This window comes from Neopsephotus bourkii, unplaced genomic scaffold (genome assembly GCF_033783945.1).
Source record: "Neopsephotus bourkii isolate Nb327-2 ecotype Australia unplaced genomic scaffold, CSIRO-AGI_Nbou_v1 NB_272, whole genome shotgun sequence".
Taxonomy (NCBI): domain Eukaryota; kingdom Metazoa; phylum Chordata; class Aves; order Psittaciformes; family Psittacidae; genus Neopsephotus; species Neopsephotus bourkii.
In genome coordinates, this window is record NW_026900781.1 from 7,831,139 (window position 1) to 7,855,682 (window position 24,544).

The following is a 24,544-nucleotide window of genomic DNA, read 5'->3' on the forward strand; positions in this document are numbered from 1 at the left end:
TGATCAAGAGGACTCACCTGGAGTGCAGGAGGAGGAAGGACTGCTTGCTTGTGTGGAGAGACGTAGACAGACTGATCGACCAGATCATGGTCACAACACGATCAAAAGCTGTAGTGAGCAATGATGTGAGTACCCAGACTGAGCCTTCCTGCAGACACGCGGCTGTGCAGGTCTCTGGCTGCAGTAAATGCCTGAGCCTGGCACTTGTATTGGAGGGAGCCAGTGACACCGCTTGTGTGCGGTATGAGTGAATAAATGATCTGCTCAGGCAGGTGGTTGAACTGGGAGGAGGTAGAAAGGTTGAGAGCTATCAGAGAATGCGAAAGTGAAACAGATTGGTGAAGCCACACCCTAAGGCAAGGGCAGAGGGAAGTGGTTGAACAAGTGGTGGATCCCCTTCCCTCTCACCATCAGATAGAAGGAGTGAACTTAAGGGACAAGGAGGTATGAAGGGAGGTCCCTCCTCGGAGAGGTAAGCGAAAACCCTCACAACCCCTTCCTTTCTCCTAGTTGCCCTTGAATAACAGGTATGAGGTCTTGGAACTACAGGGCCAGGTAAATGGAGATGGCGGGATAGATCTATCTAGTGAGTCACCTAGGGCTTGTCACTCACCCTCATGCCTTAGAACTTCTTCAACCACGAAGAAGAGTAATTGTGGTGGGTGACTCCCTTCTGAGGGGAACAGAAGGGCACATTTGTCGACCAGATCCATCCCACAGGGAAGTCTGCTGCCTACCTGGGGCTCAGATTAGAGATGTTAAAAGGAAACTCTGATCTGGTGCAGCCCTCTGACTTACTATCCACTGCTGGTTTTTCAGGTTGGCAGTGATGAAATTATTACAAGGAGGGCAAGGGCAATGAAGAGAGACTTCAGAGCCCTGGGATGGTTGCTTAGAGGGTCTGGAGCACAAGTGGTGTTTGCCTCCATACCTGTTACAAGCAAGGGTGAAGAGATAAATAGGAAGACTCTGCAGATTAATATATGGCTACGTGACTGGTGCCAAAGGCAGGGTTTTGGCTTTTTTAACCATGGGCTGCTATATGAGACACCTGGTTTGCTACTGGCAGGTGGGATACACCAGTCCCAGAGGGGGAAAAGGTTTTTGGGGCAGGAGTTAGCAGGGCTCATTGACAGGGCTTTAAACTAGATATGAAGGGGGAAGGGGAGATAACTGGGCCTGTTGAGACAAGCCCAAGAGAAACATGATAGGGCTTGAAGGATGGTGTACTAGGGAGGACTCTCGATCTATTGCTTCATTTGAGGGAAAGGATAGTTGTTCAGACCCTGTCCCGCAGGGGAAAAAGGGTACCAGGGTGAGAGTTAGCAGAGCTCACTCACAGAGCTTTAGGTTAGACTCAAAGTGCGAGCAGGTTATAGCTGGGTTTGAACTGGTGAGGCATTGTTCTAGTATTAACGAAGACCAGAAGGCCTCCCGCCTCCCAAGGGTGCCACTAGCGTGCTCTGCTCGCTCCCTGAAATGCTTGTACACCAATGCACGCAGCATGGGGAATAAACAGAAGGAGTTAGAAGTCTGTGTGCGGTCTAAAGGTTATGATCTGGTGGCAATTACAGAGACATGGTGGGACAGCTCACATGACTGGAATGTGGTCATGGATGGCTATGTCCTTTTTAGGAAAGATAGGTCAGCAAAGTGAGGTGGTGGAGTTGATTTTTATGTGAGAGAGCAACTAGAATGTATTGAGTCCTGTCCAGGCGCAGATGAGGAGCAAGTGGAAAGTCTGTGGGTACAAATTAAGGGACTGCCTGGTTCGGGTGATACAGTTGTGGGGGTCTATTATAGACCTCCTGATCAGGACAAAGGAGTTGATGAGGCTTTCTACAGGCAGCTGAAAGCAGCCTCACAACTACATGCCTTGGTCCTCATGGGGGATTTTAACTACCCCGATATTTGCTGGAAGACTTACACAGCCAATCATTCGCAGTCTAGGAGGTTCCTCCAGTGCATTGATGATAACTTCTTAATGCAAATGGTGGACAAAACAACTAGGAGAGGAGCACTGCTGGATCTAGTATTCACCAAAAGGAGGGTCTGGCTGAAGTGGTGATGGTCAATGGCAGCTTTGGCTGCAGTGACCATGAGATGGTGGAGTTTAGGATCCTGTGTGGGAGGCACAGAATACCTAGCAAGGCCACAATTCTGGATTTCTGAAGGGCCAACTTTGGCCTCTTCTATCAATTGCTAAGGGAAGTTTCATGGGAAAGGGTATTAGGTGATAAAGGGGCTCAAGATAGTTGGTCAGCATTTAAAGACCACTTCTTCCAAGCTCAGGATCAGAGTGTCCCAATGGGTAGGAAATCAGGAGACCAGCATGGTTAAACAAGGAATTGCTGGGCAAACTCATGTGGGAAAAGAGAATCTATGGATTATGGAAGGAGGGGCTGGCCACTTGGGAGGAATATAGGACAGTTGTTAGAGGATGTAGGGAGGCAATTAGGACAGCTAAGGCCTCCTTGGAACTTAATCTTGCAAGTTGGGTTAAGGACAATAGAAAGGGCTTTTTCAAATACATAGCGGATAAAACTAACACAAGAGGCAATACAGGCCCACTGTTGAACGAGGTGGGTGCCCTGGAGATAGAGGATTTAAAGAAGGCAGAGGTGCTGAATGCCTTCTTTGCCTCTGTCTTTACTCCTGCAGACTCTCCCCGGGGGCCCAAGATTCCTGTAGCCTCAGAAGGAGTCAGGACAAAGGAGGAGTTTGCTTTGGTAGATGAGGATTGGGTTAGGGATCAGTTAAGCAGTCTGGACATCTATAAATCGATGGGTCCGGATGGAATACACCCGCGGGTGCTGAGGGAGCTGACGGAGGTCATTGCTCGGCCACTCTCCATCATCTTTGGTAAGTCGTGGGAAACGGGAGAGGTGCCTGAGGATTGGAGGATGGCAAGTGTCACGCCAGTCTACAAGAAGGGCAAGAAGGAGGACCCGGGTAATTATAGACCGGTCAGCCTTACCTCCATCCCTGGAAAGGTGATGGAACAACTTATTCTTGACACCATCTCTAGACGTATCAAGGATGAGGGGGTCATTAAGAACAGCCAACATGGTTTTACCAGGGGGAAGTCATGTTTGACCAACCTTATAGCCTTCTATGAGGAAGTAACTAGGTGGATGGATGATGGTAGAGCGGTAGATGTGTTTTTTTCTTGATTTCAGTAGGGCATTTGATACTGTCTCCCACAGCATCCTCATAGATAAGCTAAGGAAGTGTGGGCTTGATGATCAGGTAGTGAGGTGGATCAAGAGCTGGCTGAAAGGAAGAAGGCAGAGAGTTGTGGTCAATGGGGCAGAATCTAGCTGGAGGTCTGTAACTAGTGGAGTACCTCAGGGGTCAGTGCTGGGACCAGTGCCGTTTAATATTTTCATCAACGACCTGGATGAGGGAACTGAGTGTGCCCTCAGCAAGTTTGCTGATGATACTAAACTGGGAGGAGTGGCTGACACACCAGAAGGCTGTGCTGCCATTCAGCGTGACCTGGATAGGCTGGAGAGTTGGGTGGGGAGAAACTTGATGAAATTCAACAACGGCAAGTGTAGAGTCTTGCATCTGGGGAATAACAACCCCATGTACCAGTACAGGTTGGGGTTTGATCTGCTGGAAAGTAGTGAAGGGGAAAGGGACCTGGGGGTCCTGGTGGATAGGAGGATGACCATGAGCCAGCAATGTGCCTTTGTGGCCAAGAAGGCCAATGGCATCCTAGGGTGTATTAGAAAGTGTGTGGTTAGTAGGTCAAGAGAGGTTCTCCTCCCCCTCTATTCTGCCTTGGTGAGGGTGCATCTGGAACATTGTGTCCAGTTCTGGGCCCCTCAGTTCAAGAAGGACAGGGAATTGCTTGAAAGAGTCCAGCGCAGAGCCACAAAGATGATTAAGGGAGTGGAACATCTCCCTTATGAAGAGAGGCTGAGGGAGCTGAGTCTCTTTAGCTTGGAGGAGACTTGAGGAGTGACCTCATCAATGTTTACAAATACGTAAAGGGTGGGTGTCAGGATGATGGAGCTAGGTTTTTTTCAGTGATGTCCAGTGATAGGACAAGGGGCAATGGGTGTAAACTGGAGCATAGGAGGTTCCACGTGAATATCAGGAGAAACTTCTTTACTGTAAGAGTGACAGAGCACTGGAACAGGTTGCCCAGGGGGGTTGTGGAGTCTCCTACGTTGGAGATATTCAAGGCCTGCCTGGACAAGTTCCTGTGTGATGTACTCTAGGTTACCCTGCTCTTGCAGGGGGGTTGGACTAGATGATCTTCTGAGGTCCCTTTCAACCCTTGGGATTCTGTGATTCTGTAAATAAAACCCAAAAGTGCATTCAGTTACCGATGGGTAGTAAATTACCCATGAACTTTATAAAGTACTTCCTGGGGTGAATGCTATAGGACTTCTCCTTAATCACAAGAATGATGCTGCAAAAGGGGGAAGAAATTAGATGTTCAAAGTCTTTCCCACTGTTCTTACAGCATAAATACCTATGGGCACTAAATTAACACAAATAACATGAAGAAATGATTAAGTAAATAACTACAATCATCACTGCTGCAAAGAGAAGCTGGAAACCAAAGAAAAAGAAAAATCGGTATGAATGATCTTAATTCTAAATTTGTAAAATGAACATAGAAGAAAACACCTCCTTATGTGAGATCACAGCAGGGACCAACTGGCTTCAAGATGAAACGTTTGTGAACCCCCCTCTCCTGTGATGGCTTAAGATTGGATGCTCAAGCCAATTATGAGTGAGTTTTCCCACAGAAGTGGGACATTCAAGAGACAGTTTCTACTGCCAGCTGATCCACAGCAACAACCTGGCAGCATGTGATTACCACCAAGCTTCTCTCTTCCCCCAGCAGGGGACACAAAATGAAGGATGCTAGCTGTTTTCAGTCATCAGTGACTACAGATCACAGCACCTGTATTTCCCTACACCTCCTTCCTAGAGGGGTATTTTAACAGTCTATCCAGAAATTAGCTAGTAATGAAGCAAAAATAGCTTACGAACTGCTGATCTCCATTTTCTGAAGTTGAAATCCAAATCTTTTCCACTGGAGTGAAAGTCCAAGTGGTGAAATAAACCTTGAACTGTGTCCTTGTGTTGCCCCTACGCATCATTTTTTGAAACAAAAGCGCACCTTGTCCCAGACGTTGCAATTTAGCAACTTCAGCTGTGTACCTGTCCTGATGCCAGGACACGTGTTAAACAGAGAGAGCAGAAAGCTTCAGCCTTTCGCCAGTATCCAAACAAGAGCATTCATTCCCCTGATCAATGTCACTGACTGGAAACACACTTGTAATCATAAGGGACACACCAGTACAGTTACTGTCATACCACTGTGACCTGACTCTAGGCAGGCAGCTGCACTCCCAACCAAAAGTGGGTCTCATGAACAGCAACAAGTTATCTAGATACAGGGGGGCAGAATAAAAAAGAGGAAGTATTTATCACCAATGCATTTAAAAACTCAGGCTGCACCATCCTGTTAGATCTCCTAGTGGTCTCCAGGAGCCAGTGAGGAGGAGAGATGACAAGAGACAAGCTCTGAACTGGAACTCACTGGCAGAGAGAACAGGGAGGGGGAGAAGTGTCATAAGGGCCACAGTCTTCTCACCTCCCAGATTCCACACGGGAAAATGGGTAAACTGTGCATGCATATTTGTTCTCTCTTTGATCTCAGCCACTTCAACTGTTCCTGAATGCCCAGCTCTCTTCTAATCAAAAAAAAAAAGAAAAAAAAAGAAAAAAAAAGAGAAAAGGAAAACAAAATGTGTGTATTCCTGATGTGTGATATATAGTTGTCAAAAGAGACAACACTGCAGATAGAGCAAAAGAGAACTATTTAAGGTTTTATTCCATCTAAGGTCATTCCAAATGATAAACAGGGGAGAAGAGTCCACTCTCCTATCTAGTGTTCATCCTAAATCAGACTGCAACATATGCTAGAAATTAGCACTTCCTTGGAACCATGGAACCACTTGAAATATGATTGAATGAAAGTTCCCACCTGGGTTTGAAACAAATAATCTTTCCAACGGTTTTGTCCTGTTACACTATGATTTAAACCAGGCCTAATGCAATTTTGCATCATATTCAGACAAGGTACCTCAAGCAATTTAAACTATATTTAGACCACAGCATTTTTACTACTAAGAAAAGCTAAGAGAGGAACAACACGCTTGGAGCATCTGTCATAGTGATTGAAAGAAGTCTACAGCAGGAACAGCAAACACTGATTTTCTTTTCCCAGATGCTGTCAGCCTGTTCAAGCAAAGTATCAGTGAAGTAGATTGCTTCGAAAAGGTACCTCATTCTGGCCTGTCTTCTCTAAAACAAAGATTATTAAAATATCCCCTTGTTGCATAACCCTGTCTGCTTGCTTATTATTATCCGCTATCTATATATCGGGGGGGGGGGGGAAAGCTCACCGTCAAAGATAGTAAGCATGTTACAGTGTTACATAAAAACAAAATAACTTGCCTAAGTCTAAAAGCCTCCACATAATGACATTCAAATTCTAACGTGTGTCAATTATTATTTACATCTAAATCACCAACCATATGACTCAACGCAATCCTACAATACAGACCCCTAAGCATGGCTGTCTGTCACACAGTGTATTCTGCAGAGACCATCAGATCCACAAGTATTTATGACACAACTTTCCAATTAATTCATGAAAGATGACAAGAGAACAGCTGCTTACCCTATGCTAATGCTGGTTCTCCAGGATGGGTTTCTATACTGCTTGCTCCTGAGGTGGTTTAAACCAAGGTTCTTTCTTACAGCAAGTGTTCTGCTTGTGCAGACCACAGAGAGGTGTCTTCCATATGAAGGTGAAGATAGGAGTCTTTGGGGCTGTGTTTGGGCTCCCTCTAGGCACAAAGTTAAAGGAAACAGAGATGCCAAAAAGTAATGGCATGACTCCTAGAATTCATTTCAAGTTCTCGGTGCATCACTGTCACTGGTTCAACTGTGGGCAACCAGCGAACAGTACCTCATCTCACTGTCACCCAGATGAGGTTTCAACTGCATTGCCCAGCAGCAGCAGTACACATTGCTCTCCTGAACTAGGACCTGACAGCTCCTAGTCATATTATGTGCCTGACTTAAGGCACATAATATGTGATCAAGAGTGGCCTGTTACATCACATCACCCCGGAATGACTGACAGCATCAGCACACAGCTATGGCAGGCATATCTCTCTTGAGCTCCAGGGGAGTAAGCCTCAAGGCTCAGCTAGAAGAATACAGTCTGGTAGGTTGCCAACACCAGAGGATGTCTTTAACAACCAACAACAGTACTGCAAGACACGAGACAATGTAGCCCATGAAGGGCCAAAGATAGCTGTAGTTGCATGGCCTGGGTGGCTCCCTTGGCCTGAAGTTATAAAGTAGGTTGAGGAAAGGTGACCATCACCATTACAGACGTTCTTGGACAAGCCTGGGTAAGACCTTCTCACCACATCACAGCACTGGGTAGCTCCAGCTACAGCAATCAAACAGTTTCTGACCAGTGGATATGGATGTTAAAGCTTTCTGAAAGACTTCAGTATCAAACAGCTAAGACAGAACCAAGTATCAGCACTCAAGGAGGACTGAAATTACTGTGAGAAGGGAGTGAAACGACAAAGCCTTGAAGTCTTCCACTGATTACTTAGAGAAGAAGGGAATCAAACAAGGACAGGGATATTTACATATTCAACAAAATAGTTTGAAGTCCTATTACCTTTTCATGTGTAGATATTCATGGTAACATATATTGTGCTGAAAGATTCATAAGACATTTATATATAAAATACAGACTTAAAAGCAGGATTTATCCCTCTGCATAATGTTTTCTTGCAGATACAGGGCTCTACTTCAAAAGGGACTGCTACACAAAGGAATCACTGTTAACTTCCAACTTCTGCATTAAAAGTATTTAGTGTACCAATCCAAAAAAGCCTACAATTCAGCCACAATCGGGAGCCACGCTGAGTTCTTTTGCAAACAATTCAGGAAAAGATGGTGGCTGTGTAACTCACAGGGATGACCCCAACACCTGCTTTACAGCACCCCGCTCATCCCACAGCTCAATCCCTACTGTACCTATTAAAACTTCTAGGTACAGGTTCCGGCTTCCTGAGAGCAGAGACCTATCTCCCCTTGCATACATTGGTTTTTTCAGAGTGGTCTCCTCTGAGCCCTCCAGGGGCATGTCAGCTCTTTGCTCCTGCTGTTTATACCCCTCCTTAAGCCTCAGAGGGACTTCAGCAAAAGCCAGATCTATTTTAAACTGCTTTTGGAAAGACCTGGACCTACATTTCCAGAGCAATAAAAAGGTAAGACAGAATTTTCTCTGCAGGTAGCAGATAGGCAGAGCTCCTTTTTGACTAATTATTTTAATGTTGCTGTGGTTTTGCTGTAGTATTAATTATGCAGTAGGGTGCCCACAGCTTTGTATAAGCATATTTTTGAATGATTTAGAAGAAAATAAAAGGGAAACAATAGTTACTCAGCATTTCTGCAAATTGTGCAACTCAAATTTTAGCACCAAGAGTAGAACATGCTAAACAACAAATAATGTAGTCACTGGTGCACAAACCTTGAAAGATGAAGCACAGGTCAGTTCTACAGCTGATTGTCCCTTCGTAGTGGTGCACACGCTCAAGGATAGAAGCACTGTAGTGTTTACTAAGTGTACTACATTGTGGATTCAGCTGGTCATTTTCTTAAAACCCAAAACCCTAACCCAGACCATTGTGTAAAGGGGGGGAAATGTTAAATTCATGAATATCTTTCTATTCCATTTTTGAAGTTTCGGTTCAAAATAGCCAAAAGTGAAAGACCAAAGGAGAAATAAAGCTCCCAGATTCCTATATGATTTCAGCTTAGTCCTTGGTCAAGTTAGTAGCAGCTCGGTCACATATTATAAACTAATACAACAAATATTTGATGAGACAGTTTCCAGCCACCATGGAGTGCCCTTCCCTCCTGCTCTCGCATCCATCCTAGCCTGCAGTCCTCATGCACAGCTGTTAAACCATCCCCTTTCATGCTGAAGATGGAAGCAGCACGGGGTAGCAGGTTTTAAGAGAGTTCCCTTAAGGCTAACGAGGAAATGTTGAAACAAACCAGGGTGCAGTCACAGCTGTGTGACTCTCCGAAAGAAAGCATCTAGAAACAGATTCACAAACAAGGGGACTGCGGCTGTCAGCAGGGGCTTAATGCCCATAATCGGGATGCGAACCGTGGCATTCGCCATAGCAGTTACGACACTTCTACTGTCCTTTTTCCGGCAACTTCTGCTGACTCAGGAATACAAATGGCTGACATCCCTCTCAGGAGTGCTCACCCACACAACACACTCCCTTACACGCACACAATATCAACAACGTGAACATGGAAAGGAGTTTGAAACAACAAGTATATGTCAAGCAACCTAAAAAAAGTTCCCCGCTTTAACCACCTCCGTGTTTTTTCAAACACGCGCACTGAGTGCTACACTGAACAAAAGCAGCTGAACAAACAATCTTGGGATTACTGGAAAAAATACAGTGGTGAAATTTTGCAGGATTTTAGCCCACTACAAAGACCCACAGTTTTTGATCCAATCTGGAAGACAAATTGTTTCAATGAGTGAGGATTTCCCCTCTTTTCAGAAAAAAAACAAATTACTGTGCATATGAGGCACATCCAAAATAACCAGAAGCACCACAGGAGTTGTTCTGCATAGATACCCACTCCAGACACTGCACAAGTAACCCTGCCATTTGAAATGTGGGATAAAAAGATGATGGAAAAGTTTGAAGTACCACTTTTTGAACCTTGAAAATTACTATTGTTACAAGAAAATACATAGAAACAAAACCAACTGAATTTACCTAAAACTTTATATTTAAAAGAAAAAATCAACTGAAGTGAATTTTTCTGCACAAAGAATATGAAAAGGTCATCCAGAAAAGCAACATGGGCTGCAAAGTGAGAGATTTCAGCGTGCACCAATGCAAGCAAACAAACATTGGTAGCATTAAAAATAGTACTATTAATAACACTGTCTTCATGTACAAGAGAAACAGGTATCTTTTGCTATTTCCTAGCATCAAACAGATTATAACCTTGATACCCAAACTGAACTTCAGCACATTTTTTTGCTTAAATCCTTTTGGAGTCAGTAACTGTGGAAAAAATACTCCAGGCCTTGTCCTTTTCCCTCCCCCTCTCCCCCAGTGAAATATTTTTACAGTTTCTTTAGTCAAGTAGTTTTCCCCTTGTCATTGTTGTCCCTTCTTCTATTTCATTATCCCATGCTAGCCTCACGACCAGTTTTCCATCTTTCATCAACCACCCAACTTGCACTTTCACAGCTAAACAGGAGTTATGTGGAAGAGAACTAGAGGTTACAGCACACAATAAACTAGATACGCATCAACAATATTGCACTCTTGCAAAAAAAAACCAAGTGTTGCTCTGGAACAGACAGACAGCAACAGAGACACTGAAGAAAGCCTTCTGCTGTACTCACCATTACTGGGATGCCAGCAGGAGCATTTTGGTCAAGTTTCACTGCTGCACTCCATGAAACGAATGTGAACAAATCAGGAGATATTCAGAAGAGTAGAAAAAGGATGGATTATGGATCTAATCTAAACAAAAGCAAACCGAAGGGAGACAAGGTAACAGTCTCCAGTTGTTCAGTTTCTGTTTCTGAACAGTTGTTCAGAAAGATGATGCTAAGAGGAAAGAAACTTATTTTCAAATTACAAGAAGAAATACTTTACTGCAACATTCAAAAAAGCTTTCGGACAGAAAAGCAGTTGAATAGAATGTGAGCGATATATACATATACATCATATGTATGATATGTATCTTTTCAGTAGGATTAGAACATATATCTGTATAGGAAGATGGTAGCTGCATCAGAAATGACCAAGACTTTGCCAATCCCATATTCAGATAAGTGGGTTAGATAATTTCTTAGGGATCCAGTTCACCCTGTGCTTCTGCACGCAGGCAAACCGTCTCACCCTTTTCTCAACACCAAGTGTCCACCGCAGCCTATGAGAGGAGCAGTCCCTTTATTTTAAAATACAGAAAGAAGAGAGGCTGTCCCTGATAAACCCTGGCAAAGGTCAGGGACAGCTTGTCCCTCAACAGCAGGTCTAAGGCAGAATGATAAATGATGACGTAGCCTACTGCAAGCCACCTGAACTGCATAAAAAAAGCCAACCGCAAAGTCCATGGAATCAGCCACAGATTAAATAAAAGCAGGGGATTGCAGTTAGATGCAAAGAGGTCAACAAATAAGAAATGGCAAAAAACTGCTGAACATTACCTTTCATTTCTATATACTGTGCCAGTGATGCATATTATATTTGAGGACATCAGCTTCTGTGCACCCTGCTTCTACATGAAATACATAACTTTTCTGTTCTCCACTAATTGTCCTTCTCCACTGTTGCTCCTAGTTTCTGTACGTTTGGGATGATGTTGGGGTTAAAGGGCCCTTGGACTGACCTGTATGCAGACCACTGCATATAAACCACTGTGTCCTCTGGACCCCCCAACAAGCTCAACATGACTTCTACCACACAGCTTGCGAGAGGAGTCTACGACTGAAGCAAGTTCTCCAAGCCAGGGAGATGTTAATGATCCTGGTAAAATAGCTCTAGATTTTTAATGAAAATCTACAGGACTGCAGTCCTGGTGGAGATCACAGCCAATGGAGATACATGTTCCTTTGGCTTTTCTTTTACTGGCAACATGGAAGGTGGCAATGTTTTAAGGACTGAAGCTTCCAGAGAAAACAATTCAGGCAGAGCAGAACACCTTGGTAATTAGATTACTAACACACACTTCCCTTAGCAAAGCTTTGTCCACAGCACATGCGTAACGAAGTTCTAAGTTTCAGCAGCTTGTCTTGGAGTTACATCTCATGCAAAGCCACTGTTGAGCTTGCCTAGAACAGCTTCTGGCAGTTTATCAGGACACTACAAGGCATGCAGTTTTTGCTGTATAGCCAGGATCAAGGGTGCTTAACTAAAAAAAGTTTATTCCCTTTTGTTGCTCCACATAGGTGCATTAGGATTGTTGTAATACTGGACTTTGATACTGAGTTTCTATATGTATATGTATGTCACACATAGTGCTCCAAACTAGAAGGAAAAAAAAGTTAAGCTGTGGTTATACCTCTATTTAGACTGGTCACAGCAATCCTCCTTTTCTCTGAAGTGGCCAAAACCTTAATCAAGGGTATGGCACATAGGGCCTTGGGCTCCATAAGCCATACCTGACAGGGTACAGCTGTACTGAGCAAGGTCTGTATGGGACTAGCCACATGGGATGTCATGCTGCACTCCTTTGGAAAGTACCCAGGGGCCATGCCTCAACTCATTTTGAAATGAAAAAGGCCACTTCTTCCTGGTTTGTATGAAGGTTACCAGAAAACCAGAGAGCTCCCACAGCAGTTAACTAACAAATATTCTTACGGGAATAACAATAACAAAATAAATAAATAAATAAATTAGATACACATGCATATACAAAGTTGTTTTCCGAAACACAAAATAGAAAACTTCATGGGCTAAACTGCGGCAGAAGGGTAGACATTCTGAAACAGCTGCTTTGCTGTAGCAAAATGGAAGGAAATATGGAAGTTGCTTCCTGATTCCTAAATAGAAAGTGCACTAATACTAAAGAAATACTGAAAACCTAATGAGCAAAATGAAGAAGAAAAAAAACAAGCCCAAACACCCAAGCAAAACACCACCAAAACTAAAGGTGCACTTCAGAAGTGCTGCCCATCTAACAATTTCCACTGATTTTAGCAGAATTAAGTGTATTTATATAGGCACCTAAAAGTTATTTTCAAAAAACAAGACTTTAAATTCTGCTCCTGAAGATGTGAGCCAGTGTGTTTAGTTATACAACATGACTGAGATTCTTCTACTTGGAGCATTAGGCAGTCATAAAAGATGTTAGTAAGTCTTTTAACTACCATAAACCTTGACAGAGTTTGATAATTCCTTAAGGGATTTGACAGAGGAAGCAAAAGGTTACAGAAATCTCAGCTTTTCTTCTTAGGTGCCTAACCTTTCTCAGGAGTGCAATCATGTGGAAGAGAAGTCAACGTGAAGCACCAAATGAAAGAAGGCAAGTAAATACATTTCAAATTCCTTTTTAATTTAGAAGAAAATCTAATAGTTTAAGCCAACTTCAGAAAGCTCTGGCTCAAGACTGAACACCCAAGGTTAAGAACACTACTAAACAGTAGCAATTTGTAATCAAACCTTCAATTTTGTGCTGTGTTCAAGCTAGCAGTTACAGGCTGAATTAGCTCCTGAATTCAGTGCTACCCAAGTTGGGCACCGCTGGCAGTCTGCCATTGAGGACTAGTGAAAAACTGGCACTATTCCAGCACACTCCTCCCCAGCTGGGGTGCACTTCCCCCATGTCCCTGAGAACATCCATTGGCTAGGGTGACTGACTAGTTGTAAGGCAGGGTTTTTCTCCAAACACTGCAGACCTTTACTGAGCTGCTTAAGCATCACATCCCATCACTTGCACACAGTTGCACATGGTAGAGGGCCTGAAAATTTTTATTTCAGGAACAGAGATGCTGCTGACTTCAGAATGACTTCTTAACAGTGCTGCTTTAGATGGACACTACCAGCTTTACTTCTTTAGGATGCAGCTACAAAGGATGAAATTACTGCACATGGAACAGCAATGTTGTTTCTGCATTATAGCCATGCTCTGCCCTACCATGGAAAACATAAATATGTACCAAAGAACGAAGTTCTGTCCACAGAGTTCCAGTAACTCAAATCCAACAGGAAGAAGCATGCTCAAGAAAAACTCAGAATGGGATTCTGTCCTTCAGTTTTTCTTGTATATGAAATATACAGCAATATTGATGCTTTAGTAGCCCTGGTATTTGTTTTCTATTAAGGATTACGAAACTTACATTAGCAAATAAGTTTTGTGGGTTGTCATCCGTAGCTTGTTAACCACTATATTCATTTAGGCACTACACATATGCTTTTTCAAATATAGGCATAAGGGGAAGTAAAAATCATGCCAGAGAGCATTGGTTAGTTCCCAGGAAAGATGACATCTAGAATTTGGCAGCTTTCAGACATGGGAAGAGTACAAACACAGTCAGAGTCAAAACTTTAGAGTCATTTCTGTAGGCTGTTTCTTTTGTCTTGGTGACCTCAACTTCCACAGTTACTTGTAGTTTAATCGGGCCATATTTTTTAATACATAGCATAGATTTCTTAGGTACAGCATTATTATACTAGAAATTACATTTGCAAAACACCTTCCCACAAATTCTTAGGAACTCCAGACCAGTGAGTCTCACCTCTCTGCCTGGCAAAATCTTGGAGCAGATTCTCCTGGAAGGCATGCTAAGCCACATGAAAAACAACAAGGTGCTTGGTGACAGCCAGCATGGCTTCACTAAGGGGAAATCCTGCCTGACCAATTTGGTGGCCTTCTATGATGGGCCTACGGAACTGATGGACAGGGGTAGAGCAGTTGATGTCATCTACCTGGACTTCTGCAAAGTGTTCGACACTGCCCCCCGTGATATCCTTGTCTCTAAATTGGAGAGACATCAATTTGATGGATGGACCACTCGGTGGATAAAGAACGGGCTGGACTGCTGCATGCAGAGTTGTGGTCAATGGCTCAATGTCCACCTGGAGACCAGTAACAAGTGGTGTCCCTCAGGGATAGGTGCTGGGACTGGTCTTGTTCAACATCTTTGTTGCTGACGTGGACATTGAGTGCGCCCTCAGCAAGTTTGCCAATGACACTAAGCTGTGTGATTCAGTTGATATACTAGAGGGAAGGGATGCCATCCAGAGGGACCTTGAAACGCTTGTGAGGTGGGCTGATGCCAAACTCACGAAGTTTAACTATGCCAAGTGCAAGGTCCTACACCTGGGTTGAAGCAATCCCAGGCACAGGTACAGGTTGGGCAGAGAAGAGATTCAGAGCAGCCCTGCGGAGAAGGACTTGTTGGTTGATGAGAAATGAACATGACCTGGCTTCAGTGTGTGCTGGCAGCCCAGAAAGCCAACTGTATCCTGGGCTGCATCAAAAGGAGCATGACCAGCAGGTTGAAGGAGGTGATCCTGCCCCCCTCTGCTCTACTCTTGTGAGACCTCACTTGGAGTATTGTGTGCAGTTCTGGTGTCCTCAACATAAAAAGGACATGGAACTGTTGGAACAAGTCCAGAGGAGGGCCACGAGAATGATCAGGGGATTGGAGCACCTCCCGTATGAAGACAGGCTGAGAAAGGTGGGGCTGTTCAGCCTGAAGAAGAGAAGGCTGCGTGGAGACCTCATAGCAGCCTTCCAGTATCTGAAGGGGGCCTATAAGGATGCTGGAGAGGGACTCCTCATTAGGGACTGTGGTGATAGGACAAGGGGTAACAGGTTAAAACTTAAACAGGAGAAGTTTAAATCAAATATAAGGAAGAAGTTCTTTACTGTGAGGGTGGTGAGGCACTGGAATGGGCTGCCCAGGGAAGTTGTGAATGCTCCATCCCTGGCAGTGTTCAAGGCCAGGTTGGACAGAGCCTTGGGTGACATGGTTTAGTGTGAGGTCTCTCTGCCCATGGCAGGGGGGCTGGAACTAGATGATCTTAAGGTCCTTCCCAACCCTAACTGTTCTATGACTCTATGATTCTACGATTTTTACTGGACATTAGATAAAATTACTGTTGTAATTCACATCACTACCAAACCTCTTAAGAGAAGGACTATGGATGGTAAACAGAAAATACTGAGTTATTATTGGCTTTCCAATAGAGAGGGGAAAATGGTCACACCAAATCTCCAGAAAAGACCTGGTCTCTACCACAAAACCAGAAGCAGGACAGAGATCCCCAAGGTCATGCTGAAATTATTTAAATTACCTTCACACATTACAGCAGCCCAGGGGTCTTAGATCCTCCCAAAAGCCACAGCCGGCAAAGCCTCCTGCACTTGATGATCTTGAAGGAATTCCAACTTAGTTGATTTTGCAATTCTATAAACCCTGGCTCCTGCTCAACCAGGTATCAGCTTCCCAATGGGGCACTCCAGCTCAGGCACAAGCCTGGCTGTCAGCAGGGAGCCTCCATTCTTGGATGACAGCTGCCATGACTGGGCGATGAATGTGTATCTCACATCCACGTACAGCAGATAATAAACACCACAAAGATATAATGCTAGTGATGAGGTCTTCCTAATCAGGAAAACCACACCGGCTCCAAGATACTTGACTGCCTTATTTATGTTTTTGAATAAAAATGGTTGATTTTGTAAACAAACAAACTAACAGGACCCCCACAAAAAAAAACAAACAAAAAAAACCAAACAAAAAAACCACAACCCTGCCATCAGCAGGAGTATCTATCTAAATGTGGATAGCAAGAGTAAGCTCACATTGAGCATCCCCTGCAAGCATTCCCTTTGGAGGGCTGGTTCCCTCTAATACTGAAGTCCAGCCTGTCCTAGAAACTGGTTCCCCTACTCACCAGAGTTTTCCTCCCTGAGCAAAAATACAGTATTGCACACAAGCAGACCTGTGTTGAAGAGCATCATGGGGCTGAGAAGGCAAGCAACAGACTGAGGCCAGCAGCGCAGCCTCCCTTCAACCACAAAGTTCCCTGAGCTTCTTTTCCTACCAAGGGATGGCTATCACTTGGTGGCCAGGCACGCACTGTCCTCTCTTTGCTGCTAAGGGAATGGCCCCATGCCTATTTTGCCTTGATTTTAAGTCCAGCTGGTAAGAGACAATGCTTAAAGACAAGTCTGGGTGCTGGAACATAACACTGTCAAGGGGACAGGTTTAGTAGCCATCACCAAAGATAGATTTACTCTCTGCTGAGGTATCCACTTCTTAATACCTTAATTCTGGGGGGGCACTAAGCAATGAATTGTAAATCATAAGAGGGCTTCTGCATGCACAGTTGGGACCAAAGTACTTAATATATTACAAACACAATAGATATCTGTAGGAAGAACATATTCTTACCACTATTTAAGAAAAAGATACTTATATGACATTATGGAAGACCTCTTTGGGAAAAAAAAAAAAGTGCCTTCAAATATGTCCAATGTTTTAAAATAAAAATTAGGAGCACATTTTGCAGACTGTGACTGCACTGTAAAAGGGAAATAAAACCCTTCAGTGTTCCCTCAAGGTTTAAGAAAGTAGTTAAATACTGTGCAGTTTATAATATTCAGTTTGCCTCAGGTTCTGTAAAATAATTAGACACATACGGGGACATATTCAAAATTCTGACCTAGTCTACTTGAAAACTATTTAAAGGAAATATTAACTGATACATACATTGCTGAATCCCTCTGCCAATACTTGCTGATTATCCCAGCAGTTTTCCCTCCTATCGCTGTATGAAAGAAACAGCCAACTAATTCATTAACCAGGAGGTGTTGATTACATACACAGTTATCAGAAGCACAAGCTACACTTTTCCTTTCTCACAGTTACAGTAATTTTAGGTGACTGCAAAACAAGCAGACTGAAAATATTCAGCCTGAAATTTGATACTTAAATAATACTTGGGCAATGCCTCCTTAGGAACCGAAATAAGACACACAAATTTTGTGCACTCAAAGCCCAGCTATGCACAGCTACAAGCTTTTCTCAATGAAGTATTCAATTTTAAAAGTGGGTAAAGCCAGACACAGAGATTTTCTTTTTTCTTTCCAATAATTTTTTTTCCCAATAATTTTTTTCCCAATAATTTTTCAGAATAAGTATGTCCACGGAGCTGGAACATTCCCTGAATTTTACATTTCTATCTCCTTTAAACTCAAATTAGTTTCCAAATGCAAAAAAAAAAAGTCCCCATTTTCCTTTCTGCACAGCTATCTACAAAAGACTTGGTTATACATGTAAGGAATGAATACTGCCTTCTAATAAACTGATTAACTGGTTATTTTCAGTTTTATAACCTACTGAAAGAAGCCCCCAAACCCATTAAAAATTACCTAGTATTTTTATCAGCACTTCCCACCCATATATATTTATGAATACCAAAATCCACAGTTTCAGCAGGCTCTCAAATTGCTTTCACTAATTCACCACTGTGATGGCCAGAGCCCTAAAAAGTAACTAACTGTGGAACAGGCTAGTTGTTGAATACAATTTTCAAGTATCAACCCACAAGGCCAAGTCTGTCATTGCCTAAGTATGTCAGGTTTGGTCTATAAGTAAAGCTAGCAGCGCATGTTAATGTTGTACATGACTGCAATAAAGTGCTAAAGCTCTAGAAGACAAAGTGCTACATGATTCAATAAAAATCTTCTAGTACATGATATAACTGAATTATTAAGAAGTAAAACACAGAGATTTTAAGGATCCTCCTCATCAGCAAGACCTGTTCCCAGATAAGCTTGAAGAATATGATATCACCGGCACCTTGGTTGTAACATAAACTTGAGAAAACAGAAAAACAGAGGCTTAAAAAAAAAAAAAGAAGGTTAAAAAAAAAAGAAACATGATCTGAAATATTCTTTCTTTAATTCTAGGAAAGGCTCCCCCCTAGAAAGGGAGCATTATAAAGGTGAAGAGCAGCTACACTGAGCTGGATCCTCAGATTTCTGCAGCTATAAAGCACTGAAGACAAAATCCTGGAGAAACAGGTTGAACAGAATGTATGACAAGTCGCTGTGTCTGTACTTTGCTGTTGTGCTTTACAGTTTTTGTTTATGCTAACGCAGTAAGCAAGAACTTAACCCACGATCCGCCTGAAATAAAACCAGTGTTTAACCCACCACCTGGCTGAAATAAAACCAGTTTTTGCTTAAAGTTTCTTCAGCATCTCTAGTCCCTTTGCAAGGTCACACTGAGGATTTGTGGTACGAAACAGGAAGGAAAAGCAAGATGTTTTGCCAAGCATGCAATATACAGTGCCTCCCTGGCACAGAGCAGACAAAACAAAGGGAAAGGCAACCCATGACTGTGGGAAATACCTTCTTTCACTTATTTTCTTCAAAAGTCCTTCAAAACAAAATGCAGACAGACCCATCACTGTAACTGAAGAGTTTTATATAGCATTCTACTTGGTCAGACAACATTCAGGAGGGCAAGGCACTATTTTCAGTATCCCAAGCTTCTGATGTATTTCTGCTGCTCTTTTTCCTTCTTCCCACTGTAAGCGAAAACATGCTACTCAATAATATTTGGCATACTCTTGGGCAGAATGTTAACTACAAAAGACAGGTGGATCTACATTCAGGAAACAGTACCTAATGGCACTTATGTTTTCAGAGTTCAGTGACAAAAATCTTATCTGTTTAATAGTTTCTACAGTCCTACATTACCGTTACACCATGAGGTAAGCTTTCTCTTACCAGTCCAGTCCTGTGCATAACTCACAAAACACGTAAGTTGACACTGGGTTCATAGAGGGTAAAATTCAGTATTTTTGTGCGAGGACTACATGTGCAGTTGGTCAATACTGCTTCGAGCACTTGTCATATGATGTTGCCAAGGGAAAGGGTCATAATACTTCCATTCAGCCAGCTTTTGAAGGCCTAGCCCAGCAACTGACTGCAATACGGTATCCTTTTCCCCTCTTCAATATTCAGTACAACAGATGGATATCCATGCCCAATATTATTCTGTGCAATGTCCCGAGTTATACCACAAACGGCTTACGTAACACAGCTAAAAAAAACTACTCTGCAGCAATGAATGGGGACTCTGTTGTTGAAGTCATTGCCAACTGCATGCACCATTCTTGGTTCCGCTAACGCTGAGCAGGGACAAAGGCTATATTCTGTCCTTCATGGCAGCACAGCACAGTGATGATGCTGTAAATTAAAGAAAGCACAACACACCAACAACAGACTCATTGCTACCTTCTCACTCTCAGTTCCAATACATAAATGTAGCACAGGGTTCCTCACATTGTGCTGAAAATAATGGGAAACAGGAATAAACATGAGAGAGCTTTCCACAGCTGAAGAACACAGACTCCACTTCCTCCATCTGGATCAAATTTTGCTGGGTATTTTTGCATCAACTGTCTATCCTCGTTCTTACCTTTGCTTTTCAGATCTGCTGAAGCATATAGAAATTTTAAAAAATAATCTTCCCCAGCAGAGCATAATTATACTCCTATGAGAGTTTGTTCCACAGTCTCTGGTAATGTCATTGTCTCTCCACAATCTTTATTTCAGGCAAATACAAAAAGTACAAGTTTGGGGAAAGATCTAAGAAAGTTTCATTTATAACTAGATGTAAACATTTCCCATACAGGTAGGTAAATTATACAGCCCCTATTCCTCCATAACCCCTTGTTCTGCCATTGTTTCCTGTACTTCTCCTTTTCCCCACAGATATGTGACCTGGGCTGTCTGGCTACTAGATGTGACCTTGATATCATCATATTGAAGATAACCAAACTGCAGACTTCAGAAAGCACACTTCTAATAATAAAGCTGTTCACAGAAAACTGGGAATTCCAGATAATATCACAAGCCTAGAAGAATAGGTTTCCATACAGAAGTAAGATTAACCAGACTCAGTTCTGATGTCCCAAGAGAAAACACTTCCGTATCAATACTATGTCTGCCTTAGGAGCAAAGAAATGCCTATCCAACATCCTAGGAAAAAAACAGTACTAGTATGCACAAACCTCTGACTATTTTCAGTAAGTTTCATTAGGATTAAGGACAGTATTAACTACCACTGGCTAAAGGGTACCTACCTGACCAATACTGTCTCCGGTGCTTCTGCTCAACAGCCCCACTCATGCCCAGCCTAGATGAGCCATTGGTTACAAAAACAAACAAACAAACAAACAAACAAAAAAAACCCACAAAACTCCAAAAAGTGTTTCTTATGAGCAGCAACCTGACGCTTAGTGGAGATGGTTACATTACAGTTCCCCCAGTGTTTAAAAGTTAGAGTCAAAATAGGAGGAACAGTGAATGTAACTTTACTGCAAGGAATAATAAAATAAAAATAAAAACCAACAAGCTTTCTCAGGTTAACAGGACCCAAAAAAAATCCCTCTCTAAATTTGGGATATATTTCATGCAAGCAGAAACAGTAATTAGACCAGTCACTAACAGGAAAAACATTTCCTTTGGTGCAACCACCACCCTTTTCTCAGAAAAAGGGTGATTTCTACAGAAGTGGAAATCTAAGAGATCTGTGGATTTCTGCAGAAGTTGAGGTGAGCAAAAAGTCACTGTGTGAAAGCTTCACAAGACAGAAAACACATGCAGCCCATCCCAGTCTGTGACAATAATCTAAATACACCGCCAAGAAAGAACTGCAAAGAAGCTTAGAAAGAGTTCAGGTATTATTTACAGCTCAGACTGTAAATATACAGAGTGAAAAATACAGCTACTCATGGCCACATGTTGGGTTCCAACAGCTGGCACTAAAACTGGCATCAAACTGGCATCACGAACTGGATAACTGGATTTATTACATTGGAAATAACAAACCTGAGCAGACTAAAAGCCAGAGTTCCTCACTTGAGTGCCAATGGGCAGTGCTGACTGGTCTGCAGGGATTGCCCAGTCACCTTCATGGGTGGTCTCAACTGTGTCAAAAATGGAGATAAAAATTCCACAACTCCACAAAGGCTACTGAGCAATCCCACACTGCTTCCAGCTATATATCGTACTTGAAATCATTCTGATATAGGTAAAGATACTGGTGAAACCAGCCCAATGACAGCATCACCCCTATCAATTTCTCTGCCAAACTAATGAATAAACAGCTTTTGTGAGGGAAAAGACCTACCCCTACCACTCTGAGCAATAAGAAAAACTGTAGCTGTTGGACATGGCTGTGAGGAACAGGTCACCTACCCTATTCACCCTCTTACGCAGGGATTTCTTTTGAAGAGAGCATACTTTGACATGTAACTCCACAACCACTGGACCAGGACTTTTCCCCAATGAACATACAGTATGACAGCAGCAGGAAAAAGAAAAATTAAGGGGTCTGATGTTGCATAAACATGCCTATACAGCTACTGGATATGAGAATGAAGAAACATCTGAACTCCTAAGCTTACTCAGTTTCATGCTGAACTTCGTATTTCGCATTAGCAGACACTCAAAAATTTCTGTTACATTGAAACATTCTTAAAATGAAGCACTTTGGGTTCTCTTATACAAGATTTTCTACTATTGTGGAAGGCCTGTTGCCTGTCCTGTAAAGTTCCTCTATTCCCTTTGGCTTTTCCCTTTTGAATTTCCCTTTTCTTTACCAGGAACATTTTGAGGTTGGGGTGGTTTTTTTTTAATATTTATTTATTACAATAGAATCATAGAATAGTTAGGGTTGGAAAGGACCTTAAGATCACCTAGTTCCAGGCCCCCTGCCATGGGCAGGGACACCTCGCTCTAAACCACGTCACCCAAGGCTCTGTCCAACCTGGCCTTGAACACTGCCAGGGATGGAGCATTCACAACTTCCCTGGGCAACCCGTTCCAGTGCCTCACCACCCTCACAGTAAAGAATTTCCTCCTTATATCCAATCTAAACTTCCCGTTTAAGTTTTAACCCACTACCCCTTGTCCTATCACCACAGTCCCTAATGAGGAGTCCCTCCCCAGCATCCTTGTAAGCCCCCTTCAGATACTGGAAGGCTGCTATGAGGTCTCCACGCAGCCTTCTCTTCTCCAGGCTGAACAGAACCAACTTTCTCAGCCTGCCTTCATACGGGAGGTGCTCCAGTCCCCTGATCATTCTCGTGGCCCTCCTCCGGACTTGTTCCAACATTTCCATGTCCTTTTTATGTTGAGGACACCAGAACTGCACACAATACTCCAAGTGAGGTCTCACAAGAGCAGAGTAGAGGGGCAGGATCACCTCCTTTGACCTGCTAGTCACGCTCCTTTTGATGCAGCCCAGGATATGGTTGGCTTTCTGGGCTGTGAGTGCACACTGAAGCCGGCTCATGTTCATTTTCTCATCAACCAAGCAGTCCACTGGAAAAGGACAGCACTGATACGGAATTATTTCTTTAAATCAAGTTACGCATTTTAATAGAATATAATTCAAATGCTTACCTTGAAAAGAAGTCTGACAACTTTTGTTTACATGCCTTAACTTGCTCATTTGAATTCTGTAAAATGTTTTGAAGTCATTAACTAGAAGTTATGGCATCCTCTATGGCACACAAAAGAAACCTTCATCCCACAACCAGTCATCCTATGTCATTAATGTGCTGCATGATTCAAGCACATCTGGATTTCTGGTAAGAGCATATGACCAATAATAAGAACTATATATAAACTAGCTCAGCTCGGACTCCTGCATTCATTTGGGAAACTGTCAGCAGAAGCTCTCTCGTTGATTGTAGCTGTATTACTCAACACACAGCGTGCAGGAATTGTTTGTGGAAACATTTGGTGTTTTTAGATCTGACCTCTCCATGGGAATTCCACACTGAAAACAAAAGTATCGTTAATACACTCAAACCCCTCATTGTGTCCTCTGGTATGAATTTACATACAGGGGATAGAGAGTGAATTGCTCAGCTTTAAGTTGGAATTCACAAACGTGTCTAAGCACCTGCTGAAAATAAGCAGATATTATGCTCTTGACACGAGTACATGCTTCTCTTCTGCAAAGTAAAAGCCTCAGCTCAATACGAAGTACACGTAAAATGAATCAATATTGAATGAAAAGCCACAAATCCTCTTTTCTGATTTCCAGTTCTTGTCTTAGTTGCACACAAATATGTTCTTTTAATCTAGTTTTTAACTAAAGATATTCCGTATATAATTTTTCTTGATTAAAGAAAAAGGGAGGCAAGTAAAATAACTCGAAAACCAAGAATATTTACATGGGCATTAAGCATGAATGGAAAAGGTTCATCAGGAAGAAGCAAAGACATCTGAGCTGGAGTATTTGCTCCCCTCTTCCTCTCAGCAGCATTCTCCAACATTAGTGTCAGATACAGACAGGTACGGACACAGTTTTCCTTGGGGAATATATTTATCCATTTCACTGCAAACTAATACATTTCTCATGACTGTATGGAGGATTTTGTACACACTGAGCTTCAGAGCATTGCTGTACTTCCTTGCCACCACAGCAGCACAGTTACAAGCAAGGGGATGAAGCAACCACTGTAACTTGGAAGTGCATTACTGTAGTAATTCCTGAGCTCCGGTTTCTGAAGAGAAAAAACGGGTGGGGTGACTGGATTCCTTTCTGGAAAAAAAATCAGCTTTTTTTCCAACTTTTTACTTAGAAGTCTGAATTGTTTTACAACAGTTATTTCGTATAGCTTGTAAGAGCACCAAAATAAGCACTGCGATGTGTGTGTATAGCTTGTAAGAGCACCAAAATAAGCACTGCAATGTGTGTGCATCAGGCACAGCTTTATTGGGGAGCAAAAGAGTAACGTGCTGGGAGAGCAATGGCCCCTTCCTAGCCTCCTGGATGGTTTCCACAGACCTGCTCACTGACACAACACACTCCACACATCCACAAAACATTAGCCTTCTACAACTTTAAAATCCCCAGTAAGCATATATGCAGTTCCCACGTTGG

General features: G+C 42.8%; 1 protein-coding gene across 1 annotated transcript in view; it reads right to left on the reverse strand.

Moving 5' to 3' along the window:
- Positions 1-24,544, reverse strand: part of HIVEP1 (HIVEP zinc finger 1) — a 110,361-nt gene that overhangs the window by 84,872 nt on the left and 945 nt on the right. The window contains exon 2 of the mRNA XM_061346501.1: positions 23,053-24,202. Coding sequence (XP_061202485.1) covers positions 23,053-23,101 — 49 coding nt within the window. The 5' untranslated portion in view covers positions 23,102-24,202. The remainder of the gene's footprint in view (positions 1-23,052; positions 24,203-24,544) is intronic.